This window comes from Leptopilina boulardi, unplaced genomic scaffold, assembly GCF_019393585.1.
Source record: "Leptopilina boulardi isolate dan_hultmark-lab unplaced genomic scaffold, ZJU_Lbou_2.1 LbouV2_278, whole genome shotgun sequence".
Classification (NCBI taxonomy): Eukaryota; Metazoa; Arthropoda; class Insecta; order Hymenoptera; family Figitidae; genus Leptopilina; species Leptopilina boulardi.
In genome coordinates, this window is record NW_026137838.1 from 6344812 (window position 1) to 6359060 (window position 14249).

At 26.9% G+C, this 14249-nt stretch overlaps 4 protein-coding genes across 7 annotated transcripts; 3 read left to right on the plus strand and 1 right to left on the minus strand.

Annotated features, from left to right (window-relative positions):
• Positions 1 to 190: 190 nt before the first annotated feature.
• On the minus strand, positions 191 to 5700 carry LOC127281814 (twisted gastrulation protein homolog 1-like). 3 transcript variants are annotated; one of them, XM_051305732.1, is made up of 7 exons: positions 5423 to 5700; positions 4183 to 4365; positions 3818 to 3947; positions 3121 to 3412; positions 1544 to 1778; positions 1220 to 1426; positions 191 to 1116 (listed from the first exon to the last, which is right to left on the minus strand). In XM_051305732.1, the coding sequence occupies exons 5-7, from the start codon at positions 1761 to 1763 to the stop codon at positions 809 to 811; spliced, it is 735 nt and encodes a 244-aa protein (XP_051161689.1). In that variant the 5' UTR covers positions 1764 to 1778; positions 3121 to 3412; positions 3818 to 3947; positions 4183 to 4365; positions 5423 to 5700; the 3' UTR covers positions 191 to 808. The 3 variants fall into 3 exon arrangements, with proteins under 3 accessions (XP_051161689.1, XP_051161687.1, XP_051161690.1); XM_051305730.1 differs by having other exon boundaries at positions 4172 to 4365; XM_051305733.1 differs by lacking the exons at positions 3818 to 3947; positions 4183 to 4365; positions 5423 to 5700 and adding an exon at positions 3574 to 3750.
• A 376-nt stretch (positions 5701 to 6076) lies between these two features.
• Positions 6077 to 7560, plus strand: LOC127281815 (protein OPI10 homolog). The gene is made up of 3 exons (XM_051305734.1): positions 6077 to 6398; positions 6692 to 6821; positions 6898 to 7560. Exons 1-3 carry the CDS (start codon positions 6369 to 6371, stop codon positions 7326 to 7328), a joined length of 591 nt encoding a protein of 196 aa, XP_051161691.1. The 5' UTR covers positions 6077 to 6368; the 3' UTR covers positions 7329 to 7560.
• Positions 7561 to 7978: 418 nt separating this feature from the next.
• LOC127281813 (nucleoporin Nup35) lies at positions 7979 to 10207 on the plus strand. 2 transcript variants are annotated; one of them, XM_051305728.1, is made up of 3 exons: positions 7979 to 8138; positions 8562 to 8672; positions 8752 to 10207. In XM_051305728.1, the coding sequence occupies exons 2-3, from the start codon at positions 8562 to 8564 to the stop codon at positions 9604 to 9606; spliced, it is 966 nt and encodes a 321-aa protein (XP_051161685.1). In that variant the 5' UTR covers positions 7979 to 8138; the 3' UTR covers positions 9607 to 10207. The 2 variants fall into 2 exon arrangements, with proteins under 2 accessions (XP_051161685.1, XP_051161686.1); XM_051305729.1 differs by having other exon boundaries at positions 8046 to 8197.
• Positions 10208 to 10765: 558 nt separating this feature from the next.
• On the plus strand, positions 10766 to 13948 carry LOC127281809 (heat shock protein 83-like). Its single transcript, XM_051305721.1, has 3 exons — positions 10766 to 11152; positions 11525 to 11643; positions 11787 to 13948. The coding sequence occupies exons 1-3, from the start codon at positions 11003 to 11005 to the stop codon at positions 13681 to 13683; spliced, it is 2166 nt and encodes a 721-aa protein (XP_051161678.1). The 5' UTR covers positions 10766 to 11002; the 3' UTR covers positions 13684 to 13948.
• The last annotated feature ends 301 nt before the right edge of the window (positions 13949 to 14249 follow it).

Below are 14249 nucleotides of genomic sequence, written 5' to 3' on the forward strand. Positions count from 1 at the left end.
CAAATTATCATCTTTCCATTAATTTTTAAACTATTTTGTTTCTTTAAATTATCAGTTTTCTTTCAATATTTCGACATTTTAAAAAAGATTTAACATATTTAATAATCATTGAGAAATAAATTTTGTGATTATGAATTTATTTCTTAACGATGATTAAAAATTTCATTTTTAAGAAGTAATAAGAAAAATGTCATATGTACAATTTTTTATTTTATTTTTTTTTATGGCACAGTGCGATAATTATATATTGTTCTTAAATATCATCGTACGGAAAACACATGTAATATTGCCTTAGATATTAAACATAATCATGAGAAAAATATATATAAACTAACTATAATGCACAATAAAAGTGATCCATAAGAATCGTTAAGTCTGGCCCTCCACAAACTTTTTTTGTTCTTTCTTTTAAAGTTATTGTCATGATCGACTCGTTTTGTAATCTGTTTGATTTTTTTGGCCCTCTTTTTCTTTAAGTTATTGTCAATTTTTTTTTTTTTTTTTTTTTTGTTTCATCGAAACTTCGACAAGTTTTAAAAAAATATATATATTTATGTATATATGAATCTCAAACCAAAATCCAGCTTCGTTTCGATTCACTGACAATTTGTTCATTCTTTTTTTTTTCGAAAATTTTGTCCAAAATCAAATGTAAAATTCTTTTACATTTGATTTTTATTTAATGTCCATTCTGTATAATTTTAAAATTATAAGATTTGCAAATTTTTTCTAGTGACCGGAATTTTTTTTTTTTTTTTTTTTTTGAAATTCAGATCGAATGAAAAATTATTTGCTTTTTTTCTCCTTTTTAATCGAGTTCATCCTCGTTGAGTTCTTCGTCCTGTCCATAGTCGTCATATTGATCCTTGAGATCGTCATCTTCTTTATCAAGGGGACAATGAAGACATCTTGATTCATTAATTCCATAATTGATGCAGGTATTTCCTATGCATTCACAGCATCCATCGTGAAACCAACGAAAGCTCGTTGCTCCCATACTTTGACATGAGGCTTTACATTTAGTCCAGGATGTACATTGCGCCATATAGGCAACTGTACAATTCACTGTCACCACATTTGGATTTTGAGGATGCTTTGATTCTGCATCAACGGATTCTAAAAGAAATATTAAAAATTAAATTCATTTTCGATTAATTAAAATTACAATTTTAATATAAATTAATTTTTTTCTTTTAATTTAAGCACAAAAAATACTCACTCATATAATATTTCGGTTCATGTTCTTGTTTTGATTTAAACATAGTGACATTAAAATCTACTGGAAATGTATAAGTGATCCATCGTTTATGAGGATCAATATCTGCTGTGAGAGCGAGAAAAAGTCCCGGAACTGGTTCACTAAATTCCTCGATATGAGATTTTTTACTCAGAGGATTGTCAGTGACATTCGGTTTTGGACAAAGATCTGAAAAAAAATTGTGATTTATTTCTTTTTCTAAATTTTTTCAAATAATTTTCAATTTTCTTGAAATTAGAAATTTTTTTTATTCTCTTTAGATACGAGGGGGTATTTAATACTTACCAACGCAAGAACAGCATTCTTCATAAAAATAGCTTAAACAATGAAAGCATTCCTTGCAGCAGGTACAAGTTACTAAATCACACTTGCAGCTTCCTGTGAGCATACATTTACTAACGACGCTGGCGCAAATTGCCTCATTACAAGCTTTCGAAAAGCTCGTTATTGCTAAAAAGACAATTGTCGCTGTTCCCAGTCCAATTATTACTCGTGTTCTCGTCATTTTTTTTTCCTGAAACTAAAAACAATTTAATTAGGAGATTTTTTTTCTTAAATATTCTAAAAATAAATATTTTATTTTTTTATCAAAATTTCAAAGAATTTGGAAAATTATTTTACTATATTAAAAAATGAATTAAAAATCAGGGAACATATTTGTTGCATGTAATATAACTTTTGATTAAAACGCGTTTATAATTAAATCCATGATCTATTAATATCGTCAACAACCACATCCTACGTTATTTAAATTAAATTATTATTGGAAAGGAAAATCACAACGACCTGCAATTTTATGCTTATTTATAAAATTCTATTTTTATAATTTTGCTTTCTAAAAAAAGAATCGCAATATTACTATAATAAATCAGTTTCTTGAATTGATTTTAATTAAAAATTTTCTTTTCTAATTTTCAAACAAAAATTCTGTCAGAGAGAGATCAGAAAATTAAATATACAGTTTGCAAATAATGAATCGATTTTAAAATAATAAAATATAATGTTGAATGAAGTCACAGAGTAAGATATTAGAGATAGGTGATTTGACGATAGTGTAAAAATCATGGATTGAAATGTAGATGGTTGTCAGCCAGGGACAGGCGTTTGCACACAGCCTCGCCTCGTTATGCCCTCAGGCATTATATGAAATAACTTTTTAACATTCACCAATCTTTTATATACGTGGCTTGCACTTGCTTTTTATACTCATATTTTTCCATTCTAATATAAATATAAATTAAAGATTCATTTCGTAAACGTCCTTAAAAAAAAAATCTCAATAAACGTTTTCTATTTTTCATAATGTTTAATAAAATATTACTGCAATTCTATAAAAATAAAAATTTGCAAAATTTAATTTTTAAAAACTTTTTTCTCCTTTTTTGTTTTTGCAATCAGTCTTTAAATTTTTAAAAGTTCACTTTCAATGAATAAAATGATGGAAATATTTTTCAATTATTCGAAAAAAAAAAATGTTTGCCAAATTGTAATTTCAACTATTATTTCTAATTCTATATTCGAAGACGTGAGTTTTCCATCGAGTATAATGTCAATAAAGCCTCGTATGCTAATTTTACGAGTCAACATTATATATATGTATTTATGAAAATGAAACGTAGAAGGATTTAGATAATTTTGTAATTCTCTCAAATTAAATGGAAATTTATTTTTTAAAAAAAGGTAAAATTGAAATAATTTTAACGCGTTCAATAGTAGATTTTTTCTTTCGAATTATACAATCTTTCTTTGTTTACACAGTTTCGCGTCGCAAAAAAAAAAACAAATTCGCGATAATTTATCATTATTAATTTCGCAAAAATGATTATAATTCCAAAGTTATGTTGAATATATTAAATATTTACCTGACTCTCTTTCTTTCTCTCTTTCTCTCTCTGCTCCCTTCACAAAAGAGTATTTCCACGCACGTATGTTTCTTTTACGCTGGAGAAACTATTTTAAGAGCGTGGCAACCGGTTCGAGTTGCCATAGAACACATTTCGAACTTGAATTTAATTTTCCAAATCAAAAAATAAGAGTCAAAATTGATATAAATTTTGAGAAATAATCACAATTGTAAAAAAAAAAAACTGGATCCTCTCACTCTTTTTCTTTCTCGCTCGTTAAGATCTCTTCTGGAGAACGCACAATCGATTTCTGAAAAAATGACGTAGTTCACTTAGTTTGTTTTTATTTTTCTTCAGAGAAAATTTTGTTTCACAATCAATTAATTAATAACCAGTTTGGTATTTTTAATAGATTTTTGAAATTATTTTTTTTTTTTATTTCGAATTTCGCAAAAGAAAAAAAAAACACACAACCGAACAACAGGATCGAGAAGCGACTCTCTTGGACTGAATTAAGGAAGAACGTGGAGAGCTAGGACCCATGAAGAGGAATGAGGAGTAGGAGAAGGAGAGCTGAGAGGAAGAGGAGGTGGGTTGCTGCTGCTGTTTCTGCCCGTGATCTCTGCAATTCTCGGGGAAGGAGAAACCTAGTGATCGCAGGAGAGGTAGAACTGACTGAGACAGGTTTTCGATTTTTTCCAGCTTTTTGTCTTACCTGCGGTACTGCTGCTGCTGCTGCTGTTGTTGTTGTTGTGCAGTTATGCTTCCCGTCCAACCCCCCTATAAGCGAGAGTCTCTTTCGTCACCCTCTTGAAAACTCTTAATCTTCTTCGTTCCTTTGGAAACTAGAAAAATAATTCACAATATTAGGAAAAAATCAAATAAAATTTGACATTAAATAAGAATAGAAAAATAGTTTTGAAAAAGAAGATTAATTTATAAAATTAAAAAGCACAAATTAAAATGATAAGAGCTGATAAAAATAATTCTTTTTTTTTTTCAAAACTATTTATTTGTTCGCGAACTAAAGTCAGAATGTGAATGAAAGATGAATTGAGCGTTTACAAACCTCTCATTTACCTCCTACTGCAATCAACGACATTTAAGCCGTTTAAAGAACACTAAGTTGCTTCCGCTATTATCACGCGTGCCGTGTCTCTGACTATTGTTTTCTCAATATATTTCCAGTTTCAACCAATTAAAATAATTATCTCATATTTTTTTCTCTTCTTCTTCATTAAATCCTCTTCATTGAAGATTCATCTGTGAAAAAAAAGAATAAATTATTATAATTTAATTTTTTATATTTAAAAAAAAAATATTTTGTGTTTATTTTTTAAAATTCTATTTTAAATATTATTTAATTTTATCCATGACTTTCAATTTTATTAACTCTTTGAAGGAGAAAAAAAAAGAGGAAGGATATAAATTTTTGCTCCAAGGGAGGTCGTTAGCGAGAAAAAAAAAATTAACCATTTGTCCGAATCCTGAGTCAGAGAGAGTAAAAGAGAGAGAGAGAGATGGGTCAATCAGATAATGAGAATATTTTGCCGGTTGGAGCATTGTTTAAAGGTAACTGGTCCATAAGAGGAGGCTGTAGACACACAGGTATATTCAACCTAATGACTATAGAACGCGAGGAATCCACTTTAAACGGCCCACCTTGAAGAAAAAGGTAAAACTCAAAAGTACCAATTTTGTTTAGGGTCGAGCGGAAACGATGGAATTTCTAAATCATATAAGTGGTCCGGTCACAAAATATAAAGACACAGAGGCAGAAATTGATATTTTTTTTTCCTTCTTATTTTCGTATTAAAATTTTCTTCATTTTTTCTAAGAAAATCGAAAGCATTTCTTAAAGAAATTCTTTTGTGAAAAAAAAAATAAATACGAAAAATAAAAACTGATTTTTTTTTTTTGTTGGGAAAAAAATAAAAAGAATTTCCTTAATATTTTCTAATCAATTAAACGATAAACAGATAATTATCGCGTTAATTAAAACAATTGATCATAAGGATATAAAACAAAAAATTAAAAGTCATGAATTTTTTATATTGTAACAAATTTTCAAAATACTAAGAAAAGATGTAAAATTAATATTTCACAAGTTTGTCAAATATAATCACAAATTCTAAGAATCTTTGGCTATCATTCAGTAGTTACACACAAAACAATTACTATTTTAATAAATAAAAATACATAATTTTAAATACAAAATGCAAAATTAAAAATACATACCTTTCTTCAATTTTTAAAAAATATAGGAATTAATGTTAATTTCACTAAAATTAAAAAAAAAATTTCAAAATACAATAATTACCTTATTTTTTAATGTGTTTATTCAATAAATTTTTGCACTGTTTTTTTGCAACATAAAAACTTTAAACGTCCAGTAGATATTGTAAAACTATAAATTTTTCCAAAACAAAAATAAACACCAATTGTCACTGAAGAAATAATCAAATGTTTCACTAAATAGATTTTAAAAACGCAGATTTTCCGCTAATTAACAAGTGTTATTTTATAAGTTTCTTAGTTTTTTATGCATGATTAATGCTTTGTTTACATTTTTCTAACCTAAAAATAATGTTGACAACTGTCACTAAAATTTTCCGTTTTTTAAATGAAATGTTTTTGGAAATTTTCCGCTAGGAGCAGTACTGTGCTCAAAGTAAAATGCGCGAATTAATTTAAAAATATTAAATTTTAAAAAGACTATGTAAATGTAAATATTATATTTTTCTCCGAAACTATATTTCAGAAACAAATTACAAAAAAATTAATAATAGTTATTTAAAAATTCATAATTAAAAACATTAAAGCAAATAAATTATGAAATTACCGACGATCATAAATATGGAAATATTTTTCAATTATCTCACAAGATGGAGCTAATGCGCCATTTCCGGTTTCCTCATTTTACCCGGTGAACTAACCTTTATTTTCCATTGTTGTTGAAATACGTTATACGTTTTTTTTTCATTACATATATATATATAGTGATATATAGCAAGCATCAAGAAAACATATAATTTGTGTAATTTTGTACTTTTTTACTTCTAATTTTCACAAAGAAAAAGTATACCAACTTTGTATGTTGTAATACATAAACAAATTTTTAGGTTGCTTTAAAACGTTTGTAATCGTGAATATTAATTTTGTAATATTGAAAATAGTAAAAATAGAGGTTAACAAGCTTGTGGATTGTTCCGGAAATTTCTTATTAGATTTGAGAAATAATGTATTAAACAATTGTTTTTTGAAAAATGTTGGGTTTAATTTGCTCTGGACGTTTGGTAAGTAAAATTTACCATTGTGCTTATTTTATCGATTATTAGAGTATTAAAAAGATTTTTTCCTCCTTTAGCAATTACAAGAAATAAATTTTTAAGTAAATCTAATATTTCATAAATCTTTGAGTTGTCAATTTTGATTTGTATTTTAAAAAACGGATTTCTAAAATTTTAATCGAGAAACTAATACATGTACTTTAAATTTATCATTTAATTATATAAATGACTGTTAAAATTTAATTTAAAGTTATAATTGAAAATAAATATAAATTTATTAGAAAATAATTAATTTACAGGTCCAAACTAATTTCGAACAAGTGTCTGAGACAAAATTACTTTTTACCGTTCCGGATGCTGACGATATTAATCATATCGTCTTATTTCTTGTAGGAACTATTCCTTTTCCTGATAATATGGCAGGAGCAGGTAAATATATTAAATAAGTTTACCAAAAAAAATAAAAAAAATAAACAAACAATTGACAAATTATGTTTCTTTACAGTTTACTTCAGTTGGCCGGATCCAAATGCTCCTCCGAATTGGCAATTTTTAGGATATATTGCCAATTCGAAGCCCTCGGCCATTTTTAAAATATCTAATTTAAAGAAAAATGATGAATTTGAAAATCAAAATTTAAGTATTTTTGGAATGGGAAAAATTTCTCACGTTGCACAAGTTGGTATTTCAGTGGAACCATTGGCAGCAGTTGAACAACAAGCAGCTGCACTTGCAGTTCAACAAACAAATTCATTTATTGAATTTGCTCAAAAAACATTAACAAACTTTGTAAATTATGTCTCTAGCTTTTCAGTGACACAAAGTCAAATGCTTCCAAATTTAACTGAAAATTATGTTCCACTTTCAACAATTCAAACGTGGTACGAAAGATTTCAAAGACGATTGGAACAAAATCCAAATTTTTGGAAAACATAACTAAATATAAAACGGGCAATTTATTTACTGAGATATTCAGAAAACAATTGCTAATATAATATAATTATATTAACAAGTGAATAAAAATTCAGTAATGTAATTTAAAAAAAAAAAAAAGGAATTTGATTTCAATTTACTGGCATGATAATACTGTAATACAGTGTATTTAAATAATTTTTCATATTTTATATGTTTACTAGTTAATAAATATGTTTTCATTTATATAAAACAATCATTTTTTTCATTATAAACAGAAAACGACAAAAAAAATTTATATTTAATTTTTCTAAGTCAATAAAAATTATTTTTTTGCAAAAAAAAGTAATAAATTATATTCTGTAACCTATTAAAATAAATGGAAAATTTTAAATTTACCGCGATATTTTTCTGCCGGAAAGATTTTAGTACGAAAATATTTTTTATTTTAAAATTATTTACAAGAATTTTGTTATTCATTTTAAAACTACACGATATTAATAAACAACGTAATAAAACGTTTTTATATATACGAGAAAAAATTTAATTTTAGCACCATTTCTAAAGTAATACGTAAATCAAATATATAATTCAATTATGATAAAAACTATTAATATTTAGATAATTAAGATTTTTTACTTAATGTAATTTTTTTTTGTAATATCGTTGATATTTTTATTTTAATATATAGTAAAAAGAATTTTTTTTAAACAAATTTTTAATTAATAAAAAATCTAACCTCAAAATTCATAACGGTTCGAAACTTCGAAATTTTCATAACTGTCACTTGGGGTGTCACAACTTTACATTATTTTTTATCAGTGCAATTAAAAGGTTATTATTATTCAATTATTTTTTCTTGAAAATCACTAATTTGTTTTTCTATATATCAGGTAATTGTTTAAAGTTTGAGTAAATAATGTAAACATGAAAATTTTCTGTCAACTTCAAACATAACCTTACTTTTTTTGGCTTTAATTGCTCTAATGGCATTGAAATTATTAAAAATAGATTTAATTCAGTTTTTTTAAAGGCATTTTTAATTATATTTTATTTAAAATTAAATTTATTAATTAATAATTCAAATAATTTCAAAAATACTATCGAATTAGTAGTTTGTTGTTATAAAAATTAGTTTTTTTTAAATTCGTACTGTTTATTAAACAATTATTATTCAATCTTTTGTAATTAATATTCTAAATTAAAAATAACTTTTTCTTGTTAAAATGAAATAATTAATTGAAAATTCATTTTCAGATGGAGCCAATGACATTAGGTTCACCTGTGGGAAGTCCTGCACAATCTCCTAATAATCCCGGATCTCAATCTGCCTATTTACCAGGATTTCTACTAGGTGATAATAATATGGTATGTAAAAACACATCTCATTCTATAAATTATTTGTTAATTGCGATCAATTAATAAATTTTTCTTTGCCTATTTTTAGCATAGTAGAGTAGGAGTAGCGAGTCCTGATACATCACGATTTGTATCATCACCTGGAATGCATTCGCCAACTTCGGGTTTAAATTATGGATCACCTGACTGTCGTACTAATCGACAAAAAGCAATGTTTGGAACGCCAACGAGTCCAAGTGTTCCTCCTCAAATTGGATCAGAAAATCAAGTTGGTGGTCCACCAACTCGTGGTTTATTCGATTCATTGGAAACAACACAACTAATAAGTTCACATACATCTTCATTGAATCAAAGTCATATGAAAAATCAATCACGAATTCTATCGGGCAATATGAATACAACATTAATTGATACACCATCAAGTCCTGTTAATAATAGTGAATCATCGCAAGGTCTTCTTCAGTGGGTGACTATTTTTGGTTTTCCACCAAGTGCACTTAATGCTGTTTTGGCACATATTTCAAGTCGAGTGCGAATTATTGATAAACATCATGCACCACATCCACAAAGTAATTGGATTCATTTGAAATGTACCTCGGAACAAGAGACACAACGTGCACTATCGTGTAATGGAAATATTATTTCTGGATCAATTATGATTGGCGTAATACCATGTACTGACGAGGGTGTAATTTTGAATTCTGACAAAGAAAATCGATTTAAATTAAATAATAGTATGCGATTATTCACATCACCTGTGAAAGCCGGTCAGGGAATGGCAAATAATTCAATGAAAACACCAGTGAGAATTCAAAATGCACGACCATTAGTTACTGGATATAATCAAAGTTTAAGTCCACAATCAGTGAGAACACCAGAAAATGTACCACACAAAACAACTGGCTTGGTATCCAAAGCCATGGAATATGTATTTGGATGGTAAAGAAATTTTTCTCAAAAATTTAGATTTAAATTTGACTTTATTAAAAAAAAAAACTCATTCGAAGCTTTGAATTAAAAAAAAAAAAATAAAATTTACAATTATTTTATTTGTTGCGTCTAACAATAAATACGTCACAAAAATTTTCGTTTAGCACAATTTTTTCATTCTTTTTTATTTGTTTTAATTAATTCAATTTTTTGATTTTTAACTTATCGGGATAATTTTAGTTCATTTGATTTCTTTTTTATACAGTAAAAATTGTGTTAAATGAAAATTTAGACGATAGATAATTTGCAAATAGAAGCGAATTAAATTTATGAATTGTAATTTTTGTGAATTGAATTTCATAAATGTTCCTTGTGAACTAAATTAATAAATAAATAAAACAATTATATTTGATACTTTAGAAGGGCAAAGTTAAAAAATATTAGAATAATAATTGTAAAGTTTTTTTTTATATAGGTTTTTCCATTTTTTTCTAATGTAAACTTGACTTTTTTTTGTAAATAATATAAAAAAAATCTCATCTTTTTGTTGAATTTTAATGACAATTTGTTGTGTAAAAAAATAGTGTTGAAAATAAAAAACATTTTTAAGTTAATTTAATTTTATTCTTGAAAAAAATTGTTCGATCGCAATGAAAAAAAAGATATTGAAATAGAATTCGTTTTTCAACGTTTTGGAAGCATAATGCAGAAAAAGTATTGATTTTTAAAAAGAAATGTGACCCATATATTAATGTATGCTTTATAAAGTGTAACTTTTATTATTTTTATTTAAAGTATTCAAAATTTTGAAAAGAGAAAAAAAAATTTTAATTATCTTTAAAAAACTATTTTCTTTTGTCATTTTTAATTTTCTTAAATCACATTCTAGATTTTTCTGTAAATTTGTGGACCGGTATTTACTTCCGGTTACGATGCTAGTCAAATGTACATTGATTTTATCATCAATAAATGTAAAAATAATTCCTATCCAAATTAATCGTCATTGGAAAATATTTAAAAATTCAAAAGAAGAATATTTATTACAATTTCCAGTCAATGAGATATTAATTTATTAAAAAAAAAATTTCTAAAAAGTCTCGAAATTGAGAGAAATTTCTAGAAAAACAAGTGAGATTTCCGATCGTCAACTTCTAGTCTTCTAGAATGTTCCTCAGTTGATAAAAGCGAGTGCGACACAAAGGAGGGGCAATATTCTAAACAGTGATTTCGTGCAAAACGGATGCAAAAGCAATACAACATTTTTATTTTCTTTTCATTAAAGAGATACTTGTCAGTGATTAAAAAATAAATAAACAGTATTTTTGAATTGCATTTAGATAAAAAGTGACAAAAGTGAATTAATTTTTCTGTTATTAAAAGAAAAATTTGCCAAAGGAAAAAAAAAAGAAATGCCTGAAGACGTCACCATGACAGACAACGGCGAAATTGAAACGTATGCGTTTCAAGCTGAAATTGCTCAATTAATGAGTTTAATTATCAACACATTTTATTCAAATAAGGAAATCTTTCTACGAGAATTAATTTCAAACTCTTCAGATGTAAGTATATTGTCAACATCATTTAAAAAATTTCTTTTTTTAACACAATTACCAAACATGGGAATTCTACAAATTTTTCAGAACATTCCAGATTATTTATAAATAATATAAATTTAATTAAGTTAAAAAAAAACGAATAAATAAATTAAAAAGAAATTAATTCATAAAATTAAAATATGAACAAAATGTTCAACATTATAAATAAAAACTTGTAATTTATAACAATTTTTTTTGTTTTTTTTTATAATTTCCAATTTTTTGGAATTTGAAAAAGATTTTCTAATTTTCGGTATTTTATGAAATTTTTTTTTTATAATGATTTCTAATTCTATGGAATTTGAAAAAGATTTTCTAATTAATATTTTTTTTCAGGCCTTGGATAAAATCCGGTATGAATCATTGACAGATCCTTCAAAGCTCGATGCTTGCAAAGAATTATATATTAAAATTATCCCTAACAAAAATGATCGAACACTCACAATTATTGATACGTAAGTATTCTTAAAATCTATTGTAACAAATTTTATGTTAAATATTAAATAGAATTTTTAAATCTGAATTTTAATAAAGATTAGAATTTTTATTTGTAAAAAAAAAAAAAAAAAAAAACTAAAACTTAATTTTTATTTTCTAGTGGAATTGGTATGACAAAATCTGACCTCGTCAATAATTTGGGAACAATTGCAAAATCAGGAACAAAAGCTTTTATGGAAGCTCTTCAAGCTGGTGCAGATATTTCAATGATTGGACAATTTGGTGTTGGTTTCTATTCTGCATATTTGGTTTCCGATAAGGTGACAGTCATCTCAAAACACAATGACGACGAACAATATCTTTGGGAATCATCAGCCGGTGGATCATTTACAGTACGACCCGATAATGGAGAACCAATTGGCCGTGGAACAAAACTCATTCTTCACATCAAGGAAGATCAAAGTGAATATCTTGAGGAATCAAAAATTAAAGAAATTGTCAAGAGACATTCACAATTTATTGGCTATCCAATAAAACTTGTCGTCGAGAAAGAGAGGGACAAGGAATTAAGCGAAGATGAAGATGAGGAAGACGAGAAAAAAGAGGACGAAGATGAAAAGCCAAAAATTGAAGACGTTGGCGAGGATGAAGATGAGGAAAAATCAAAAGACGAAAAGAAAAAGAAAAAGAAAACAATTAAAGAAAAATACACCGAAGATGAGGAATTAAATAAAATAAAACCAATTTGGACAAGAAATCCCGATGATATTTCACAGGAGGAATATGGTGAATTTTATAAAAGTTTAACAAACGATTGGGAGGATCATTTGGCAGTAAAACATTTTTCCATTGAAGGACAACTTGAATTTCGTGCACTTCTCTTTGCACCACGACGAGCACCTTTTGATCTTTTTGAAAATAAGAAAAAAAAGAATAACATTAAATTATATGTGAGACGCGTTTTTATTATGGACAATTGTGAAGAACTTATACCAGAATATCTTAATTTTATGAAAGGTGTCGTTGACAGTGAGGATCTTCCTCTCAATATTTCCCGTGAAATGTTACAACAAAATAAAATACTCAAAGTAATTAGAAAAAATCTTGTGAAAAAATGTATGGAACTTTTTGAGGAATTATCAGAGGACAAAGAAAATTATAAGAAATTCTATGAGCAATTTAGTAAAAATCTCAAATTGGGTATTCACGAGGACAGTCAAAATAGAAAAAAAATTGCCGAATTACTTCGTTATCATACATCAGCATCTGGTGATGAGATGTGCTCTCTTAAAGATTACGTTGGTCGAATGAAGGAGAATCAGAAACATATTTATTTTATTACCGGCGAAAGTAAAGAACAAGTATCGAACAGTTCATTCGTGGAACGAGTTAAGAAACGTGGTTTCGAGGTGATTTACATGACAGAACCAATTGATGAGTACGTGGTACAACAGCTAAAGGAATTTGATGGCAAGCAACTCGTTTCCGTGACAAAGGAGGGTTTAGAACTTCCCGAGGATGAGAATGAGAAGAAAAAGTTTGAAGAAGATAAAGCGAAATTCGAAAATCTCTGCAAAATAATGAAGGATATTCTCGATAAGAAAGTCGAAAAGGTCGTTGTCTCGAATAGATTAGTTGATTCGCCTTGTTGCATTGTGACATCTCAATACGGCTGGACCGCAAATATGGAGAGAATCATGAAGGCTCAAGCATTACGCGATACATCAACAATGGGTTATATGGCAGCGAAAAAACATCTCGAAATAAATCCCGATCATCCAATTATGGGTAATTTAAGACAAAAAGTCGAGGCTGACAAAAATGATAAATCAGTGAAAGATCTTGTTATGTTACTTTTTGAAACTGCTCTTCTATCGTCTGGTTTTGCCCTTGAAGATCCCCAAGTTCATTCGTCGCGAATTTATCGAATGATCAAACTTGGCCTTGGACTTGAAGATGACGATACACCAACTATTGAGGAAGAAAAAATTGACACTGATATTCCACCATTGGAAGGCGATATCGAAGAAGCATCAAGAATGGAGGAAGTCGACTAAAATTGATCACTAATCTATATCATTATTTCGATTAAATTATGAAAATTGCTAAATACTTAAAATTGTCGTTTAAATAATTTTATTTATAAGAAAAACAAAAATAGGAGAGAGAATTTTAAATAGTTGGCAATATTCATTATTAGCTTAAGTCATTATTTCCATTCGCACATTTAGTTTAATTTATTTGTAAGTTAAATTATTCTAGTGTAAGGTCGTTGAAAAAAAAAATTGTGATCAATAAAATAAAAAAGAAAATGTTCGGTAATGATTTCTTTTTCATTTAATTCCAGACTAAAAATAATTAAAAAATTTTAATTGTAAAAGAAAATAAAAATCTTTTTAATTTGAATATTAATTTAATTTCATGTAAAAATGATTATATTTTAATTTCTCTAAATTTTCTCAAAGTAATTAAAAACTTAAAAATCCCGCCATTAAATATATACAATTTTTCTAACCTCAAAAGTGACTTTTTTCAAATTTTATAAATATGCATATAAACGCTTTCAAAAAAACTAAAACTGATAGAAATAAAATTATTTCATAGACAAAAAGCGAATAAAAAA